Below are 20,269 nucleotides of genomic sequence, written 5' to 3'. Positions count from 1 at the left end.
AACGCGTTGGCTGCTTGATGAAATGTGAATAAAGAATAAAAGCAAATATACTTTGGATGGACATTTTTTCCTTACATCTATTGACATTTGAGATATTGTTGGATGGTGGTGCAACCCACAGTGGGTGGAATCTCAGTTTTGGACAACAAACAATCACCCCTTGGGAACAACGGGGGTAGTGGAAGTGCACACCACGAGAGCGAGTAGCTCACCCTTTTGTATACACAGTTTGAACAGGTAGGCCTTTGGTGGCCAGAGAGGTGCAGCACGCACTTATCTGTGTGCGTAGCGTTGAGTTGTTCTGTTTGTGGGTATTCATCCCAAACTTTTTTGCCTTCCCCCTAGCCTTTTTGCTGCTGTGGAATGAGTGGCTGTAGGACATTGGACACTTTAGCGCTGGTTAGCAGTGCCAAGTGTGTGTGCTTTCTGCCTTACATAGGCTTATATTAGGACCCCCCCCCCCCATTTAGGGGACATCTCCCCCATGGTAGGAAATGTAAATGCCATGTGTGGTGTGAGAGGAAAATAAATGCTGTGCAATGGTATACACACCTTTATTTTCACCATTGCAGAAACTTCACTGTTAAAATGGACCCCATGGCTGCGAGTTTGTGCCGCCTGCCTGAGGTGGGTTGCCACTCTAGTTTTCTGTCTTCCAGGCCCCAGCTTTTGGAGGGAAACCTGTCAGCCAGTGTGCTCTACTCTTCCCCTAAACCAGTTGGGACCGGTTTCACAGGGAACCTTCTGGAAGCTTCTAGCCCTTTCTGGTAGGTGGGGTGAGGGGCGTATATATAGAGGAGCTGAGGCTCCCTGCCATGTGCTGTGGTGGACTTTGATCGAGAGGGGACACCCTGCCAGGAGGTACCACCGCACGGGCCTGCATGCTGGCCCCTGTACCCATCTGTACCCCTCTGCTGTCCACCGGGCTAGTGAGAGACTCTGCTGGAGTGGAGACTGCTGCACTAGCAGGTTTGCAACCGTAATGGAGGATGACTGTTCTTAGGAACTGCTGCTTCAGGTCTGGTGAGCTGCCCTACAGCCTGCTGATCTTGCCCTGCATTACCGGTCTCCTGGCCCCTAGCGCCCAATGAGCGCTACATGGAAAGTGCCAGGAGAAGAGGAGCGCTGCTTTTTTTGTGGGACTTAGCGCTACAACCTTATTCCTGCAAAAGTAAAGCGCTTTCTGTGTACTGCCCAGGAGAAGAAGAGAGCGTTTATTCCCTACCGCGCTGTTTTGATGAGGGAATCCCTGGTGTGTGAGATTCCCCCCCCTGTGCTCCTGTTGCGGGTGCCCACCCCGCGTTATGGCCGTGACTTGGTAATTAAACCAGCGGGAGCCCACTCCGTTGTTTTTATGACAATTCAGCAGGTGCCTACACTGCAAACAGAGGCCTGCTTGGACCAGCGGGAGTCCACCCTGTGGTCCTTATGCCAATTCGGCGGGTGCCCACCCCGCAATGTGGAATCGCTGCAAATCACTGCCGCGGCCGGGCCACGTAGTGAACAGCGCAGGCCCGACCAGGAAGCCAGGCACATCTGCCTGACCGCGGGCGGGGCCTGCACCAGCATCCGGAGCCGTGCGGGATCCTCATTGAAATCCGGGGTCCCAGGAGGGAGCCCGGGTGAAGCCAAGAGAGGTGCGTCGTGGTCGGCGGGCCGACGGAGACTTCGCTCCGTGCCCCCGGAAGTGCAGCGTGTCAGCGGGCTCCCGCGTTCGAAAGGGGAGCCCTGTGTCTGCTAAGGAGCCAGGCGGGAGCCTACCCCACACTGGCCAACAACCCCAAGTCAACAGAGACTTCGCTCTGTGAAAGATAGGGGCTCTCCGTGAGCGGAGGAGAGCCCCGAGTGCAGCCGAGCCCCGCTGGCTCCATGTCAAAGTTCTGGTTCCCAGGCAAAGGACTGGGGTGAAGAGCGGAGTTGCTGCATGAGGCCAGCGGAAAGAAGCAGCGCAACGCCTGCAGGGCTCTGTGTGGTGAGAGAGCCCTGCAGCCATCGAAGGAGCGGGAGCAGTGTATGCTCCAGTCCAGCCGCCTCACCACCTGCCAGAGGGCGCGAAGGCCACAAGAGGAGCCTGGTGAGTGGGGCTCAGTCATTCCGTGGTTGGGGAGTGTGCCGGGGCACATTGCCGGTGCCCGCCCCTGGTGCCAGTATTCTTTTGGGGGCATTGGTTGATTTTAGGAGTCCCAGAAGAGGGGCTTCCCCGGTCCCAGTATTGGACTGACCGTGCTTTGCACAACTGCCCCACCGGACAGTGGGCAGTTGCAATGATTGGGCAAGGTTCAGTTAGTAGCCCCGGAGTGGGGCCCCGATCTGCGCCATTTGCCAGTGCTTTTTTCTTGACACAGCTGCACCTGCAACATTTGACAAGCTTACTTTGAGTGCCAGGTGTATTTGCATAAGGGGCACTGCTGATGTTCTGAGAAGGACAGCTTTGCATGCATAATGTAATTTAGGCTGATCATGCTTTTCCCCTACGGCCTACACTTATGGTGGCGAGGTATAATGTGTTTCTAGGCCTGAGGTCCATGGCTAACGCAGGTATGCTACTCTGGTTTATGCCCCTAATTTTCCCAAGGAGTTCCCTGCCTACTGAGGCCTTGGTGCTCATGTGGTTGTGCCCACTCCTAATGTTTTCATGCACATGTGATGTATGCTCCTATTAGGGTTACGAGGGTGCCCTGCTAATGTTGTGAAGTAATGTACTTATGCTAATACTATGCATAATGTGTCTTCTACCCGGAGTTAGGCCCATGGGATGAGGGTCTATGTTTATGCCTATTTTTATGCATAGTGTGATGTCTCAGTCTATGCCTAATGTTGCATTTATGTTTATGGCTATGCCTAACCTGATGTTTTCCTTCCAGGCTTAAGGCAAAAGTGATTTATGCCGGAGTCTAAAGTTATAATGCTTTATATTCCTGCCTGATTACGTTTTCAGGACCTTTGCTAATGATGATGCCTTATGTTTAGGCCTGATACTCATAGCAATGTTGCCCAGTACCTGGACTTGCCAGTAGGAACTGGATGTTACACATTTAATGATGGACTTACATTTATTCTGCGTGCCTTGTAATGGTTCTGGCAGGGGCCCTGCCCTGTAAATAATCACCCTGTAGGATGCTGCCTGGTGACAGTTGGCACAGTGGTGTATGTGCCTCTGATTACGACCCAAAGTAGTTCTTAACCACATGACTGCTAAGCGGATTCCTCTCCTGTGCTGGAAATTGTTATATCCCATGGTTCATGACGAGCTCAGCTCATCATGAGCACACGACCAGTGTACTGCATGACGAGCTGAGCTCGTCATGAACAGCGAAGGGGTTAATACAAAAAACTATTTTTACGCAACCTGGTGTGAAGTCTCTTTTGTAATGTGCCTAGTGTGTCGCCTGTGAGTGTGTGCTGCGCAGATGCTTTACACAATGCTCCGGAGTTTGGCCTACCCGCTCTGCACCACGCTACCCCGTTTCTAACGGCTGGCAAGGCACATGCTGCAATGTCCCTAGACTTTGTAAAAACAGGGAAAACCTGCCTCCATAGATTAAAGACAGACTACAATAACATACTTATTGGTTCCAGTGAATGTGAATATAACTTCCTAATTTTAGGAGGTTGGGGACCAAAAGGGGGAAAAGATCAAGTATTTCCTGGAGTTTACTACGTGTATCGGAACAAAGCTTATAAGCTGCCTATACGGTGGTATGGGAGCTGCTACTTCAGAATAGTATTTCAGAAGATATATCATGTAAAAAGAATCACTGGAAGCAACGTAAACACCAATGAACTTAATACCTTCAGTGGGGGTCATCCCAAATTCACATAGAATCTGTCAGTTATCAACAGTAGTTGATCGTCTTTCTACAGATGCCGCTGGAGGTTTCTTGATGATTAATACAGAAATGGTTACAATCAGATCTACGGTTTTACAAAATTGTCTTGCGCTTGATATCTTATTGGCAAAGGAAAGAGGAGTCTGTATAATGTTGCACTTTCAACATTATACAGACTCCTCCTTCCTTTGCCTTGATGGAGCAAGGACTTGTAGAAAAGAGGCTTGCTCAGCAATAATCCTCTTGTTTACCTTCTAATATTGTATTAACCATGTATTGTATAAATGAATACGCACAACATTATATATACAAGAAAGAGAAGCTTGCCTATGTGTATTATTAATAAGTAACTCAAGTGAAATTCTAAAATGGCCGCTAAGGGGTAAAACTGTACTGCGCATGCGTCAGCTGCATCTAAGCAGTATGACGAGCTGTCGCTTGGATGGAATTTCTTGCGCTAGCGCAAAGGCTATTAACATGGCTGCTTGAAAGCTCGGGGGCTCAACATCTGCTTTGCTGAAACTAAAATATGCTATTTTACTAACGCTATTGCGGGGAAAGCTTAAATAAATTAATGGGATTAGAGTAGTGATAGATGGTATCCAGTAAAACCATTTATGTTCGAAATTGACATATGTCTTTTGACTCTTATTAGTGCGTTTCTTGGGGCTCCATATGAGTCTAAGGTCAGTTTGCCACCAGATTGCTACGCGTGCGTGATAGGAAGAGCTGAAAGAAGTGAGGTGACTTTTGAACGCAGCTCAAGGTTGAAACGGATACATAACCTGGGAATAAGATTGAGAACCTCCAAGAAGAAGGGGAAAGGATGAACTTTATACTTTTGTTTCTAATATGATGTGAATACGGGCGGGAAATGAAGAAATATGAATACGAAATTAAGGGGTGGCATTTTAAACAATGGATTGAAAGAATAAATAGGAAATTAAGCCTGGTGTGATGATCATAATCCCCCCTTGCCGGTCCAATCAGAGTTAGGAGTTTCATGATATTGAAACATTTTTGGGAGGTACATAAATATTGTAGGGTATAATTGAGGTAGTTCTTAGTTTGTTAGAGAGACGTAGATGCTGAATGTTGCAGAGCTCGGGATGTTGTTGGAGTGACGAGAGAAGCTGAAGAAGAATTGAATGCAGAACCACTTTTTTTTAAATTAATTTGCTTAGAAGAAGATCGCAGAACAATCTCAAGGAGGAAGAGAGTGTCAGAGAGGGTGCTACGCAAACGTCGGTGGTAGAGAGGTCATCTATCCTGTCCTGAAGTCTTTGTCGCCTGACCTTTCCATGGGGACCCTTCCCAGCTCCTTGGCCAGGGGGCTGGTTTTCACACCATTCTTGGTAAATATATTTTCCGTATTGATGCAGGTCTGCTTTTGTCTCTATCTTCTCCTTTCTGAGCAACGTCATTGTAGAGATAAGAAAATGTTTGACTGGTTGATTAACTGAATCTTCCTTCCTATGAGCAACGGTGGCTGTACTGTTCTTTGCAAGTGGTTCACATGAAATTAATTTAGATAAAGATTCAAAATATTTCCCAAGTCTGTGGTTATTTCATCAAATGTAAATAGATTATATTTATGTCATTTCACCATCAACTAATTTGGTCCATTGACCAGAGGAAAGAACTATTGGATCAGTGAAAGATTAGTTGAGAATAAGGCAAGACAAATCTAGAATGATAAAAAGTATAAACAATTGACCCCAGCAGTTTATTACCAGGTAGAGTGAATGTGTGTTTATGGGCCCAGGTGCTTATTTGGTAATTGAGTACCTGTTGCTGGTAACCCACTGGATCAATTCCATCTTCTAGGAGGTGCTTCTATTGGAAAGCATGGGGGCCTATTTTACATCTGAAAAGAACACTCAATCATAATGCCATCTGTCACATTCAATAATTTATTTCCTGCATGCATTCTATACAGAAACCAATCTTTTTTCCTATGTTTTCCCTAGCACTGGCAAAAGCCAGAAGGGCAGCCTTTATGTGATAAACATTAATTGGTCATGCAATAAGTAAAATCAATTTGTGATTGCCTATATTTACATGTGTGGGCACATTAAAGTCAGACCTATTGGCTTAACCAATGGAAGTTGTGGGAGGGGCTATGTGGTCTGCAAGCAACCCATGAGCAAAGGTTGGTGATTGAGTTTATTGCAAAACTCATGGGCAGAAGGTCCGTTCCTTGACTTCTGTCAAACAGCATAGTTCAATGATGAACAAACTGTGAAGGCCTGATTCTGAAATGAAATCTCAGATCTACATTGTATTCACAGAATCTAGCATTAAACAATACAAAAGTGTTTATTTGTGGAATGCCCATTAAATATGGAAGGGTTAGAATACTCATTGAGGAAAGCAACTGCCTGGTATTGGTGGTAATTAAAAGGACTTCTGCAGCTGTGACAGAAAGGAAGCAGCACTTCAAGGAAGATCAAAGTGGCGTCCTCAATGTCCATTGAAACACCTATTTAAAGCAAGTGAAGCAGAATAGATTAAGAATACTCCATCTGAGCATGACAACAGATTTGATCAGGCTGCATTGGAAAATTATAGTCATGATGTACATTCATGAAACGTGCAGAACTAGCAACAGACAACCTAGTCAACGTTCTGGTCTAAATAGGTTACACGCGTGCAGGTCGCCTTTCCACGCCTTTTGCGTGAAAAAGATATCCGATATTCTCGAGAAAACACCTTGACTGAGGGCTGCTGTGCATTGTAATCCAACACCCTGCATTTTGTCTTGGACAGAAAATAAAGTCCTGCACTCCACTGTCAACGGTCTAATCTATTTTGTCGGCGTAACTAAATCCCCCATCTCTCTCATAGACGTGGTGGGAAGGAGGCACCAAGCTGACAAGTCAGAGGACCGGCCAGAGCTCGGAAGTGCATGTACTTCACTTCTCTTCACAGCAGCACGCTGTTAAAAAATATATATTCCCCAGAGTTCAATACTCCACGTTTCTAGGCAACGATGTGATATCTCAACAAACAGCACATCATCACACCATAAGAGGGCAGCCCTGACAGATGGCAGACGCCTCCTCAACACAGAATCTTTAATTTCCTGCGGGACGCTTTTGAATTTGTATCGTTACTTTATTGTGAAAAATTAAACTACTGTTATCAATTGTGAGCTTTGTGTTTTCCGCAATCAAGAAGGCCTTGCCTTTATATATATTTTTATAATTTGAAGGGGAAATTGTCCTTGCTTGCCTCAGGACTATACCCTTAAGTTAAATACATTAAATTATTGCCTTGTTTTGGACCAGACTTCAAGATTACACTAGGGATTCATTTTTACCATCCACAGCTCGGTCACACTAAACATCACTAAGCAATACATTGCGAAGGGGGCTCATAACTTTCGTATTAGCAGTGATCTTGGGCTCTGTGCATCTTCTCCAATCACTTCTGGAAGATGGCCAACTAGTACAACATTTGTGGTGTTTAGCTGGTGTCCAGAAAAAGGTAAGATTTGCCAATTTGCCTGAGCAGTTTTCAAATAGTATAGCGTTTCAAGCAGTTTAACTGATAGGGGGATACAATGAAATGTTTTTGCTAGTTGCTGGGCAACGAGGCAAACAAAACATAACCTCCGATACTAAGCAGCTGAGTAAATAATTGCTATTTGCCCTGTGCAGCCAAAATAGTATTTAATATATGGGAGCCTGGAACCCAGGTAGGAAAGCCTGTCTCTAATTTCTGTATTACAGTTGACATATGAGACCTAGTCACCTGTAATAAAAAAACAATGTAATTGCTTAGCTGTAATAAGGTATTACAGTTGAATTCTGACGTCACAATGCCTGCTATCGCGCAAGCAACGAGAGTGAAAAGCATGTCGCGGACCATAATTAATAGAAGGAAACTGAGAATTGGCTTTTCCTTCTGAATTTTTTTCATAAAGAGAAAACATGATCATTAGAAAGACGATATTTATGTTAACATGTCTATGTTTTCCATGATATAGATCGTTTTAGGAAACATAGAATATCTGCATATTTCTACACAATATGTGATACCCCGAAACTGGTCCCAGGCTGCTTGTTTTTCAGCCATGGGGGGGATCTAACCTGACAGTTTGGGCTGGACTGTTCCCATGAGGAGCAGGGTCAAGACTCAGAATATGCCCGGGTCCAAACTGAGGTGACGTGGCGAGCAAAAGAATGATGAATTTAACCCACATTTTTGGCTGGGGGTGAATGCATGGCAATGTTCAGCATTCCGTCCATCAATTGTTTTGTGTTGTTATAAGTCGCCCTTAGTAAGAGTATGCCCTACGGGGGGTCTGTGCTTGCTATGGGATTCAAGCTATCATGGCTGATGAGGGGTAATACCCCAAAACCAGTCCCAGGATGCTCGTTTTCCAGGCAAGGAAAAAGCTGGCCTGGCAATTCTGGCTGGCCTGTTTCCATCAGGAGCAGGGTCAAGACTGATATGCATATGGCTGGGTCCAAACTGGAGTGGCATGGCAAGCAAAGGAACAATGGATTTAACCCAGATCTGTGACTGGGCGGTAAGTGCTTCACAAAGTTCAGCATTACATCCATCAACTATTTGTATTGCTCTACACAATATGTGCACACCATTTTTTACTCCAATGTATATACAAGCATTTGCAATGCAACAGGTCTCGCATATGCGAGGGTATAAGCTATTAGTATTGTAAGTGTCAAAAGTCTTTGTTTTAAAACCCAAAAAATAAATAAAAGGCATTGTAGTTTACATGCCAATAGCTAAAACACACGTAAATGTGAGACCTATTGCATTGCAAATGCTTGTTTTCCACATGTAGAAGTTGTAACCATTAGCATTTAACCATCCTACTAAGTTCACAAGGTCTGACGTTCCGCACTAGAGAGCTATTGGCTTTGCCAATGCTTAAATTTGTGCAGCCATCTTCCAATGCGTTTTCCCATTGTCTAATATTAATTTTATGTGTCCAGTGACTTAGAATCGCTCTTACAGTGCATGCATACCAGGTGGTTCTCCGGCCGAAACCAGTAGTGGTACAAAGCGCATGGTTATGCTGTTGCGAAAGGTCCACTGTACATTGTTTCAATCCAGAGTTCTGCAGCGTAAAGTAACCAAGCTGAAGGAAGAGAAGAATCGAGTGGAAAATAGCACCGCATTTGAAAGGGTAAACGGGGATCAAAGACCTGCAAGGAATTCACGGAGTGAGAGAAGCAGGTTCCGTGCTCCATCATTGTATGGTAAGGATACCTGCAAAGGTACACACCTGTAAGAGGGGTAGGGTTGTTACAGCATGTGACACATGCCCTCATTCATGGCGATTCAGTGTACCAAAGCTCTTATTAAATAGCATTCCAAGCATCTGTGTTCAACTCTCTGGCACCCACAGGCTGAGAATGAAACTAACTTAGACTTAGGAAAAAGCTACTCTAGGCACAGTACTGAATTAAAAACGTACAATTAACAGACCAATAATATAGAGTATGTCCTTTAAATATAGGGAAAAAAGTCAAACACAAAGAGTTCCTTAGAATATTAAATACTTTTTTTAAACGTGCTGCTATGTGCAAAAAACATAGATAGTTTACTGCTAGAATAGGCAGTAAATCCTCGAACCTTCAATAATCCAGCAAAACTAACTACAGTTGTTATACCAGACATATAATATCATATGTATATATTATGTAGTAAATGTTAATGCAAGAGAAAAAGAGAAAGTAACTCAAACTCAAAGCACTTATAGCTGTGATACTTAGAAGTCGTTCATTGTGTGGTCGTTATCTTCAATAAAACTAATTAAAAACAAGGGTCAGCAGTGGCCCACCGTGTCGCACTAAATTCTAAAACATTAATTTCTAGCGGTAACGAAGTATAAACATCACCCATGTATATAGGTGGAATACAGTTCCATAACTCCTCAAAATATGGCTTCGCACATGTCACCAGATAAGGGGGGGGAGTGAAGAGCATAAATGGGAGGGACAGCAACACCATAAACAGCTTCACGAACCTGTGGGACACCGCGATGCCCCCGCTCCAGGCACAACCCTGCCGACAAGTTAGAGATGCTGATTGCTTAGCAGGAGGCAAGTGTGGCGAAGCAGTCGGCTTCTAAAAGGTGCGGGGCTATATTAACTAAGAAAATAAGGGGGTGGATAAACAAACAAAACACCGTAAAGGGATGCTTGGAGACCGAAACGTAAATAATGGGTCACAGAGTCAAACAGTGGTGATCAAACTGCATAAGGGACAAAGGTCATACAGGTGAGTGATCCAGAGGATGAAATGGAAGCGACGTGTACTTAGCACATTTGTTATGTGTGCATGGTTGGCGGTCAGGGTGCACATGAGCAGCCGGGGGTACACTTCGGGGACAGGGGTCGACACGCAGGAAAAGGATGGGCAGGAGAGCTTACGGTAAATGAAGAGGTGGAAGGGGGAATGTCCGGTACACGTGGTGACAACATAAGGTCGCGGGGGCGCATGGAGGTAACAGAGAAAGGGAGCAAAAAGTGCTGAGGAGCACACAAGCAGTAGGTGCTGTTGGGATAGGGTAGCTGATGACTGCCAGTGATACAGGTTGTTCCACGAGAGAAGAGCATGTTCGATGCTTTATGAATCCAAGGAAGTGATATCGGACCGTTAGCTTGCTTATAGTTGCTCAAGCGGAATTGCAGGGGCAGTGTGCGAGAACACACACGTAGTTCCAAGGGCAGGGCTTTAAAAGGGGGGTATTTTCCCTCAGGTATGTAAGAACTGCACTTCATTTTGAGAGGGAGAGTACCTGCACTCCTAAGCAGTGGTGCAACTTTTAAGTGGCGAGTACCGCCGCATCTCGCAAGACGGTACAAAAGTGGGTGGTGATGGACGGAGCATCTGAATCAATCAAACACTCACACCCAGTCAAAAGATCTGGGTTTAATCCCTCACCGTTCTTTAGCCCACTCTGCCACCCCAGCTCAGACATGGCTATATGCAAATCAGTCTGACCCTGTGCCTCATGGGAACAGTCCAGCCCGAACTGGACCGGAAACAAGCTTCTGAGGACCGGTTTCTGGCATTCCAGCCCGGCTTGCTCCGTCCATCACCACCCCCTTTTGTACCGCTTTTGGCCGCCATAAGTGTGGCAGGGTATGCTCAGACGTGAGTCCCTTGCTCACTTTGCCACTGGATTCAAGCAAGCCGGGCTGAAGACGGCTTGAATGCCAGAAATCGGAAGCTTGTTTCCGGTCCAGGGAAGACATGGCTTGGCAGTTCGGGCTGGACTGTTCCCATGAGGCACAGGGTCAGACTGATTTGCATATAGCCATGTCTGAACTGGGGTGGCAGAGTGGGCTAAAGAACGGTGGTGGATTAAACCCAGATCTTTTGACTGGTGACTGGGTGTGAGTGTTTGATTGATTCAGATGCTCCGTCCATCACCAGCCCCTTTTGTACCGCATCTCGCAAGACAGCTGCTACTCTGCCATTGGTTATCTTCACTTCTATTTTCCAACTTCAAGCACTAGGGGAACTGGTAGATAGATGTACGGGTGGTACGTCATATTTTGAATACCACGATGGGCAATGGTGACAGGTGGCACTGTTGTTGACAGATACACGAGGTTTTTAAAATTAAAGTAGAAACGGCAGCCCAAATAAACATAGGCACAGAGAGCTTTCATGAAGCATGTACTTGTCAGGGGGCTGTCATGATGAAGCTAGCTTGTAGGTCAAAAGCAGAGCGACAATGGCGTTTATGGGTGGTACACCAAGCACGGGGAGCTGGTCATGCAGGGAGGCGAGGGAGCAGGTGCCGACATGCACAGTGACACCAGTATGAGGTCGTATACTAAACGGCCGTGAAGTAAGAAAGGGAAAACATGAGGTGCCAATCGACCAGCGGACCAAGTAAACAGGGTGGTGGTCAGATGACGCACACAGAAAGGTGGCAGGTGTATCACAAGGTGCTGTCGAGTAACAGGGTGGCTGTCAGGTGACATTTGGGCGTTCAGGCTGTATGCTGGACTGCAGGGAAGGGCATGGTGAGAGAACTCCGAATATCACTCACCCCTCCCCTTCGACCTCTCCCCAGCTCACTGTGCTCTGCTGCTCCAGGCCCAGCCCCTCCTCTCGACTCTGATAATAATATCACAAGATGGCGGCGAGGGGTCCCGGCCCTCTGGAATCCCGGGAGCCTGGCCAGGCGTCCCCTCCTCCGTCCCCCCCCCCCCCCCCGCCCGCGGCGGGTGTCTTGTTGCCGTTCATGCTCCTAGTCCCACGCGCCCCCGGGAAGTCCGACAGGCGCCAGGTCCGCAAGCTTCGTTGCCCGACACGATCCGCACACGTCGCAGAGGCAGCGAAGCAGTGGTGTGTGTGCCTGCGTGTGTGTGTGTACATGCGTGTGTGTGTGCATGCGTGAGTGTGGCTGTGTGTGTGTGTGTGTGTACGCGCGATTGAGAGAGGCTGACTTGCTGTTCAGTTTCTGGGAAGCGCGTCCACAGACCAGAATCTGCGCATGCCCCGGTCTGTTTCCTTTGGGAGGCATCACGCTGACAATAAGTCTCGCTGGAAGCAGCGCTTTCGCGCTGCAACGCCAGGCGAGACCTAAAAACGGATACTGATATCTTTTAGAAAAAATTACTAACTGCTTTTTGTGCTTTTAATTTCACAGGGCAGATGCTAATTTAATCTTCATATCAGCACAAAAAAATTTGACACCAAGGCTTTACATGGTTTTTAGGTCTCACTTAGGCAGCACTTGCACTGTCTCTGCAAGACATGCTATATTCAGGATATGGGCTTTATAAGCTCTGCCCATTTTCAAGGACTTCCCCCGTTACATGTGTTGTTACTCAGAGCTTATGAGCACTATTCCTTTCTTTAAGATGCAGCACAGGAGACAAGTGTTCGTGGTTTACAGAGGTCTGTTTAAACAGGGCTGTAAACCTTGTTCCATTTGCTGTGCTTTCCAAGAACGAGGTCTCTTTTTAGGCCTTGACTAGCGTTGCTGTGTATGTGCTGTTCGCTCTGCGTGACCTCTTGTAATCGAGGAGATTTTGGAAGTGGAGTGGAAGCTCCGCCCATGCTTTTTATTGGTGCGTGTCACACTTTATGGTAAACGCTCGCTTTCTATTTGAAGTGAGGCTTGTTTGTTCCATCCCTATCTCCTTTTCGGCTCGCCCATCCGGACTGGATTGTGCACTCGGGCGTGACATGGTGGGATTGATATGTTGGTTCAGTACTATTTTATATAGACACTGTTCGTGACAATGGCAGCTACGCTGCATTTTCCGGTATGTGACTTCTTACATTTCATGGCGTTGCACTCGGTTTATTTATTTAGCGCTATGGGGCATACGCTCTGTATTATTTTTTTTTTTTTACTTTAACACTGAGCATGGCGCCCACTTCAGGGACACCGCGCTTGGTTTATTTATTTTTTTAAACTAACACTGAGTGCAATGCCCGCCTTTGGGGCACCGCACTAGTTCATTTTAGAGAGAGAAGGCCCGGCCGACTGGCGTATCACGAACCACATCCCAACAAGGAGGCTTGCCTTTGTTCCCGCTACTCGTGCAGAAGCCTGCTTCACACTGCTCCGCCCATCTGAACTGTGAATGTTTTCTTTCAGCAGGATGCCCGGATCAAGTTTAAAATGTGACAACTAGAAGAGATAAGCCAAACTTATTTCTTTTTATTGTTTATCAGGCGAGATCACTTGGAACGTCTGTTTCCTGTCTACGTATTTCATATCTCCATGTGCCTGCGAAAATCTTTTCATAGAAGAAGAAAGGCTAGAGCTCACCTCCTACCCACACCGGACAGAGTCTGGGATTTAATCGAGTGACCCACAAGGAGACCTAGAACCTGCTACAACCGCTCACAATAAGGTGCTTTCATTCTTCGTATTTCAAACTGCCCGGGAGATGCAGCCTCCGACCCCAGTCTGATCCAGGCTCATCTTTGACACATGATGTTATCCTGAGCACATCTTCCATAGGAGTCACTCAAGCCTTTTACTATACACTTACACTAGAATCACAACATTCATGCTCAGCTCTGACCTTCACGTGGGACAGGAGACGTGCCTGGGGTCCCGGCTACCTCCGGACGCCCAGTGTGATGTTCAGCAGGTACCTCACATGAGGCAGTACAGCCTCTCACCAGCGACTCATTCTGAGGTGATGACATTAGTTCTCTACTCTTGCTGCCCGGAGGGGCACACCCTGCTCTGGAAACATGCAGCGAAGGGGCAAATATGGCAAGAGTCCCGGTGCAAGCAAGCAATGAACTCCAGACTGCTGCTCAAGTCTCAGACACCAGGATAACGGGGGCGGGGCAGCAGGAGCCACCCTAAAGGGGGTGGCCTTGCGGGGAAGGAGCTCATGTGCAGTACTCATAATAAGAGATTAAACTAGGGGGGTGTCTCTCATTGGGCCATGGCCACTGTAATTAAGGGTGTGTCTTAAAACAAAGCCTAAAATATGTGCTTAGCATAGTATGCCGCCCCACTGGTATTTTGCTCCATTTGTCCATTGATCCAGATATATCACACAAGTAACATCATACCTACAACAAGCCAGGACTATTGGCTTTGTCAATGGTCGTAAGCTGCACAAGATAAATAAGCAGCAATTATGACTTTGCTGTATATAATATTGAGAATGCGACTGGCTCTTGTGGGTGAGGTTGTGGTAAGATTAGAGTAGCCGACCTTCGAGAAGAGAAAATCGGTTCGAGCCTCACGGCTTAACATCCTGTGATACAAAAATGAATACCTTGTGTAACGTAACTGGTGCTCATGTAAAGCGCTCTAAGTTTGCGCTATATAAAACTGAAAAATTAGTCTCTTTGAAGTTATATCAAAGGGAGTGACGGGTTGTATTATTGCAGAGTTGAGGTTTTTTTATTTTCGCCCCTAGTGTAAGAAGCTTTTGCAATACAACAGGTCTCGCATTTGCGACATTTTTAAGCTACTGGCATTCTAAATGACAATGCCTTTTATTTATCTGTTTTTAAAACCAACACATAGATAAAAGGTTTGTCATTTACAATGCCAGTAGCTCAAAGTCTAGCAAATGCAAGACCTATTGCATTGCAAGTGCTTGTTTTTCCCCTTTCTGCTCAATGCCATTTATGCGTCCCTGTCCTTAGGGTCAACTGGTTAACAGGCCTGTGAAGCCTCGGTGCATGTCGTGGCCAATGTTTAAAATATATGTCTCTTCCCTCACTCTCTCTCCTGCAACTTCTTTCTCCATCCCAATCCAGCCAGAAGGCCCTCACATCTGAATGCTCCATTTCTGTCAACAGGGAACCAATTAAACTGCTTTATGTTACAGATAACACTGTTTATACACATTTTCACAGTTTGGGTATTTCTCCTACCGCAGTGGACGTACAATTCTTTAATGAACTTCTGAATCTGATATTTCCTTTCAAGCCAATTGTTTTGACTAATTCCCTCCACACAACGCAACTTCAATCTACGCGTTTGTACTCCATACAACTGCACTTCACTCTACCCAACCCACCACTCCACTCTATGCAACACCACTCCAAGCAGTGACACTCAAGGCAACGCCACTCCACACAATGCCACTCCACGCCATGCTTCTGCACTCAACACGCCACTCTACGCAACGCAACTCTGCCTTGGCACTCCACGAAATTCCACTTCACTCCAAGTAACTGTACTCCACTCTGTGCAACCCCACTCCACTCTACACAACTGCACTCCATGCCGCACCACTCTAATCTACACAATGCCACTCCATGCAACGATGACCCGCTCTAGGCAACCCCACTCCGTTTTACGCAACACCACTCCATGCAACGCCGCTCTGCTATACTCCACTCCAGGCCACCCTGCTCCACTTCATTCCACTCAACTCAACTTCACTCCATTCCACTCTGCTTTACTCCCATCTACTCAATGCCACTCTGCTTTGATCCACTCCACTCAATGCCACTCTGCTTTACTCCATTGCATGTCACTCTGCTTTAACCCACTACAATCTGCTTTACTCCACTCAACACCACCCAGCTGTACTCCACTCAACACACTCTGCTTCACTCACTCCACGTTACTCCCTGCCACTCTGCTTTGCTCTACTCCAGTGTTTCCCAAACTGGGGTCTATGACACATTTCCAGGGGGTCCTCAGGCACCAGTTTTAAAAGCACTGCTAAGTTCCTTGTAGAACTAGCAATTTTCGAGCAACAGTAAAAGTGTCACGATAACACCAGTGATTAATGTACCTGCTGCAGAGAGATGAGAGTTTTGTCCAGTGGCAAGTTTAACTTATCTAATGTAGCACAGAGGGTTAATACGCCTGCTGCAAAGAACGCGCACCTGGCATTTTAAAAAACAGTATTTTATGTGCATAGGTCAGTGGGTTACTGCTTTTGTCACAGATATTCTTGTGTTACTCTGCCGATCATAAGAGACAATCATAATCTAGCACAGTGACCTATAAACTGTCATCAATGAGCTGCTTACACATTACGTGGTACAAGTTAGTAATTTATGTTTTTTCCCAGTCTTCCATTATCCTGATGCTGCTAAAGGGGTTTATTTGGGTGGAAATAGATTTTTATTGTTAAAGTCAATGCTAACCACTGTGTTATATTCTGAATCCTAAATGTTTGCTTTTCCAGACCAGGCACTCTTTAAAAATGCCTACCAGTATGAATGACATTTGAATCCTACACCTTGTAGTCCCCTTTGCCTTAAGTAACATTTGATCTGCACTGATTTACATGTATGACTCATTGTCTCTATATGTGTGATGTAAAGTGCTCTGACATCCTACAATGGTATGAGAGATGCTATAAAAAAATGTAATACATGTGACAGATGTGCTATGGAGAAATGAGAGGCACTGTTGAAGGGTGATAATAAGGGAATCATTGAAGAACCCCAACAAAGATTGTTTTATCCTGGTGCATAGTAAGGTCATCATTTTTTATTCTTTAAAAGCTAATACAATTCAATATATAATGATAAATGTGTTGTAGAATGCACCATTGTATCCTAATGTTCTTGAGGGGAGAGCCTCCCATAGCCCCTTTGTAGCGGTCAGGCTCACTCACTGCACTTGGTGTGCACTGTATAGGGACTGGTCTAAAAACATTTGCAGGGTTGCTTTGGTTTTCAACTCTGACCTTGGCAAGAGCCTTGTACTTCAAAATAAAACAAACCATTGAAAAGTTAATCACGGAGATGAAGCACCAACCTTCCCATTAAATGTTTCCGCTTTTTGCAAACTCTCAATATAAAATGCTAAATTCCTTAGTATTTCGAGTGTTTGTTTTGTGTGCACGTGTTTATTTTTCTCTAATTACTCCTTTAATGTTTGAAATTTAAATCATACAAATTGCTGGGGGTCCCCGGCTTCCAGTGGTGAGTCAATGGGTGTCCTCAGGAGTCAAAAGTTTGGGAACCTCTGCTCTACTCCACTCAGTTTTACCCCACTCCTATCTACTCCACTCCGCTCTACTCCACTCTACTCCACTTTACGCTACTCTGTTTTACTTCGCTCTACTCAACTCTGCTTTACTCCACACCACTCTGCTTTACTCCACGCCACTCTGCTTTACTCCACGCCACTCTGCTTTACTCCACCCACACCTACCTTTCTTCTTTTTCGTCATCGTAGAGGTAAAGCTATCCACACAGTTCCACACAATTCAACTCCACTCATTTGCAATCCACAACACATAATTCAACACTAAACCACATAGTACAACTCAACAACACAATTACACAACACACCATACATCTAATCCATATCACACAAGTCTACACCGTGCTACCAAGTTCAACAGCACACCATATAATTAACTCCACTACATACCACTCCACAACACAAAATACAATTCCACATAATTAAACTCCATAACACACAATCCCACTCCACATAATTTCAGTGGACCCTCAATACCACATATTTACTGTCCATATAATACCACAGCACACCATGCCACTTAATTCCACTACACAAATCCAATCCACACAATTACACAATAAACTAATCCAATCCAACACACATAATTCCATTACACACCACACACATAAATTCCATAACACATAGGTAAAAGACATTGCCATTTACAATGCCAATAGCTCTAACTCAAACAAATACGAGACCGATTGCATTTTCAATGCTTGCTTAGGAAGGGTCAAGATGTAACCATTTATTATAAGGAATAAAAAAAAAACTCTGCCGCACATTGAAAGGACAGTGGTAGTAAGTTCGGAGTTCCATGATCTTATAAAGGAACACTGACTGCCTTCCATGTTGTTCCTCTATGGTCACTACATTAATTGGCGTTTTGCAATATCCTTATAATATACGGTGGTGATATTAGCTTTTATATAATGCGCTAATAGATGGATGTTGGAAATAGATGTTTTCTTCAGTATTTTCCCAGCCATAGGGAAAATAGTAAATACCTGTTATTTAGTCTGATTAAAGAGCGAAGTACACTTTATGTACTCGCAGTCTGCTAAATAGCAGTCAAGTTAAGAAAAAAAAAAATATATAGCGTCACTAAACTCTGGGGTGACTACGATATAGTTATAAGAAAACCAAGGCAAGGCGAACAAAATGTATTAGATTTTGGGCTGAAGCCCGACGTAAACTCACTCTACTGCTCCTTTTGTGGATAAGTCACAAACTACTAAATACAAATGGGTCATAAGCATGCTTTCACAAACCATCACGCGCCTTACGCCTCAAATACATATACACCTTTTGCAAACATGCACACTTATCACATAATGCTTCAGACAGCTATCATAAGCAAAGATGCCTGCACACACACCTGGGGCACATACACGCTCAGTTTCATTTTAGGAAGTGCTGAACGTAATACATACACACTATCTCATGCCTGTAGCAAACGCAATCAAATACTTGCACCTGCCACATAGTTTTACAACTTGCCAGTCAATAAAACATAATAGAGATTCTCTCAATCACACGCACCTGTCTGCCTTACATTTCTCATTAGCATTCGGGCCCAAACTTTTAGACTGCCTATTCGGGAGAGCACGCTGTTGGCAGCAGGATAATTGCCAGGCCACGCTGTTATTGTTGTTGTTGTCGTCAACTACAGCTGTAGATGGTGATGTAAGGCCGGAGGACACGCTGGGCTGCCACTCCCGATGTAGTCCAGCAGCCCCAGCGTTATACCACCGGGAGGGGTCGCAGCGCACTAAGACACGAGTCGCTAGAGGACTGTGGGGACGGCTAGCACAGGCACTCACATTTCACCGCCCGTTCGGTGCTCGACTGTCTCCCTTCCTTGGTGGACATTACTGTGGGCGAGGTGCAGTGGGAGGTGTCAGCAGGGCTGCAGGGACACTCCCCACTCTGAACTGCCGGTCTTCGGCCAGCCCCCCGGGGACTGGTACTTTTAGGACGCAAGGAGCTGGGGGTGCTGGGAAGCTGACAGCAACATGGCGGCTAGAGCTGGCTCTCCAGTAAACTGCGCCCAAAGGCAGGGTAAAGGGGAGCAGAGGAGGACGGGCTTCTATACCAGAGAGCACTGCGCGCTCCATTGACAGCTACATGAAATATGATGAGAAAGCGGAGTCAACGGGCCGCCATCTTAAGTGAGGCAACAGACACGACAATTACGTAGAGTGCCCGTGATCCGAAGCGAGACAAGATCCTGTTATACAAGTGCCAACATCTTGTGTGTGACCCTGAGGTTAAGTTAATGGGAATGCATGCCGCCATATTGTCTGAGGCAGAAGCAGAGTGTAGAACATGGGGTACTCCCCACTAGAGGAAGGGAGGACCCAATCAATGGTGCCCGTGGCAACACCACAAGATCACCTGAGCGTGCAAGCTGCTCCTAATAGCGTCGTTTCGCAAGTAATCGATGACGGTGTATTTTGTACTATTTGTTGACACGCCGTTTGAGACTTCAGAGCAGTTGGTGTTACTGTAATGCAGAGGTCTTCAAACTTTTTTAGGTTGAGCCCCCCAGCTGAATTTATTTAGATGTCGCCCCCCCCCCCCCACCACTTGACAAAAAATTCTGGAACCTGGTATTCTACAAAATTGACTGTCATCCGCATTTCCCAGTCCATATCTGGCTAATAATGTTAAACACAGTAAGAGTGTTTAGAAAACTGCAGGTTTGCGAGTTGGTGCGGAGAAATGACAGAGGCTTACTACACAGTCCAAAACTACATTTTTCAAGATAAAAAGTGTGCAAATTGTAATGGGTTCTCCACTTAATTCTTGCAAAGCCTCCTCAAAGAAACTTCTGTGGTCAATAAAATGAGTACCATTCAAAGACTATTCTCTCCACTGAGAAGCACTGTAGAGTTACATTTATTTCACCACATTTTTTATTTCACCGCATTTATTCAGGCCGTACTTGCATGTTTCCAAAGCCTCGTGCTTGTGTTTGGCATTGCAGCATCCATGCATCCATCCACTCACCCTT

The 20,269-nt window shown here is 45.7% G+C and overlaps 1 protein-coding gene across 8 annotated transcripts in view; it reads right to left on the bottom strand.

Moving 5' to 3' along the window:
• PPP3CB (protein phosphatase 3 catalytic subunit beta) overlaps positions 1-19,346 on the bottom strand; it is a 1,016,614-nt gene extending 997,268 nt beyond the window's left edge. For 7 of the 8 annotated variants that reach the window (XM_086922326.1, XM_086922329.1, XM_086922328.1 and 4 more), the window contains exon 1: positions 19,077-19,346. In XM_086922326.1, coding sequence (XP_086778452.1) covers positions 19,077-19,125 — 49 coding nt within the window. In that variant the 5' untranslated portion in view covers positions 19,126-19,346. The remainder of the gene's footprint in view (positions 1-19,076) is intronic. The other variant, XM_086922327.1, reaches the window with a different exon arrangement.
• Between the last annotated feature and the right edge of the window lie 923 nt (positions 19,347-20,269).

This window comes from Lissotriton vulgaris, chromosome 5 (genome assembly GCF_964263255.1).
Source record: "Lissotriton vulgaris chromosome 5, aLisVul1.2, whole genome shotgun sequence".
Classification (NCBI taxonomy): domain Eukaryota; kingdom Metazoa; phylum Chordata; class Amphibia; order Caudata; family Salamandridae; genus Lissotriton; species Lissotriton vulgaris.
This window is presented reverse-complemented; position numbering and strand designations above follow the sequence as displayed.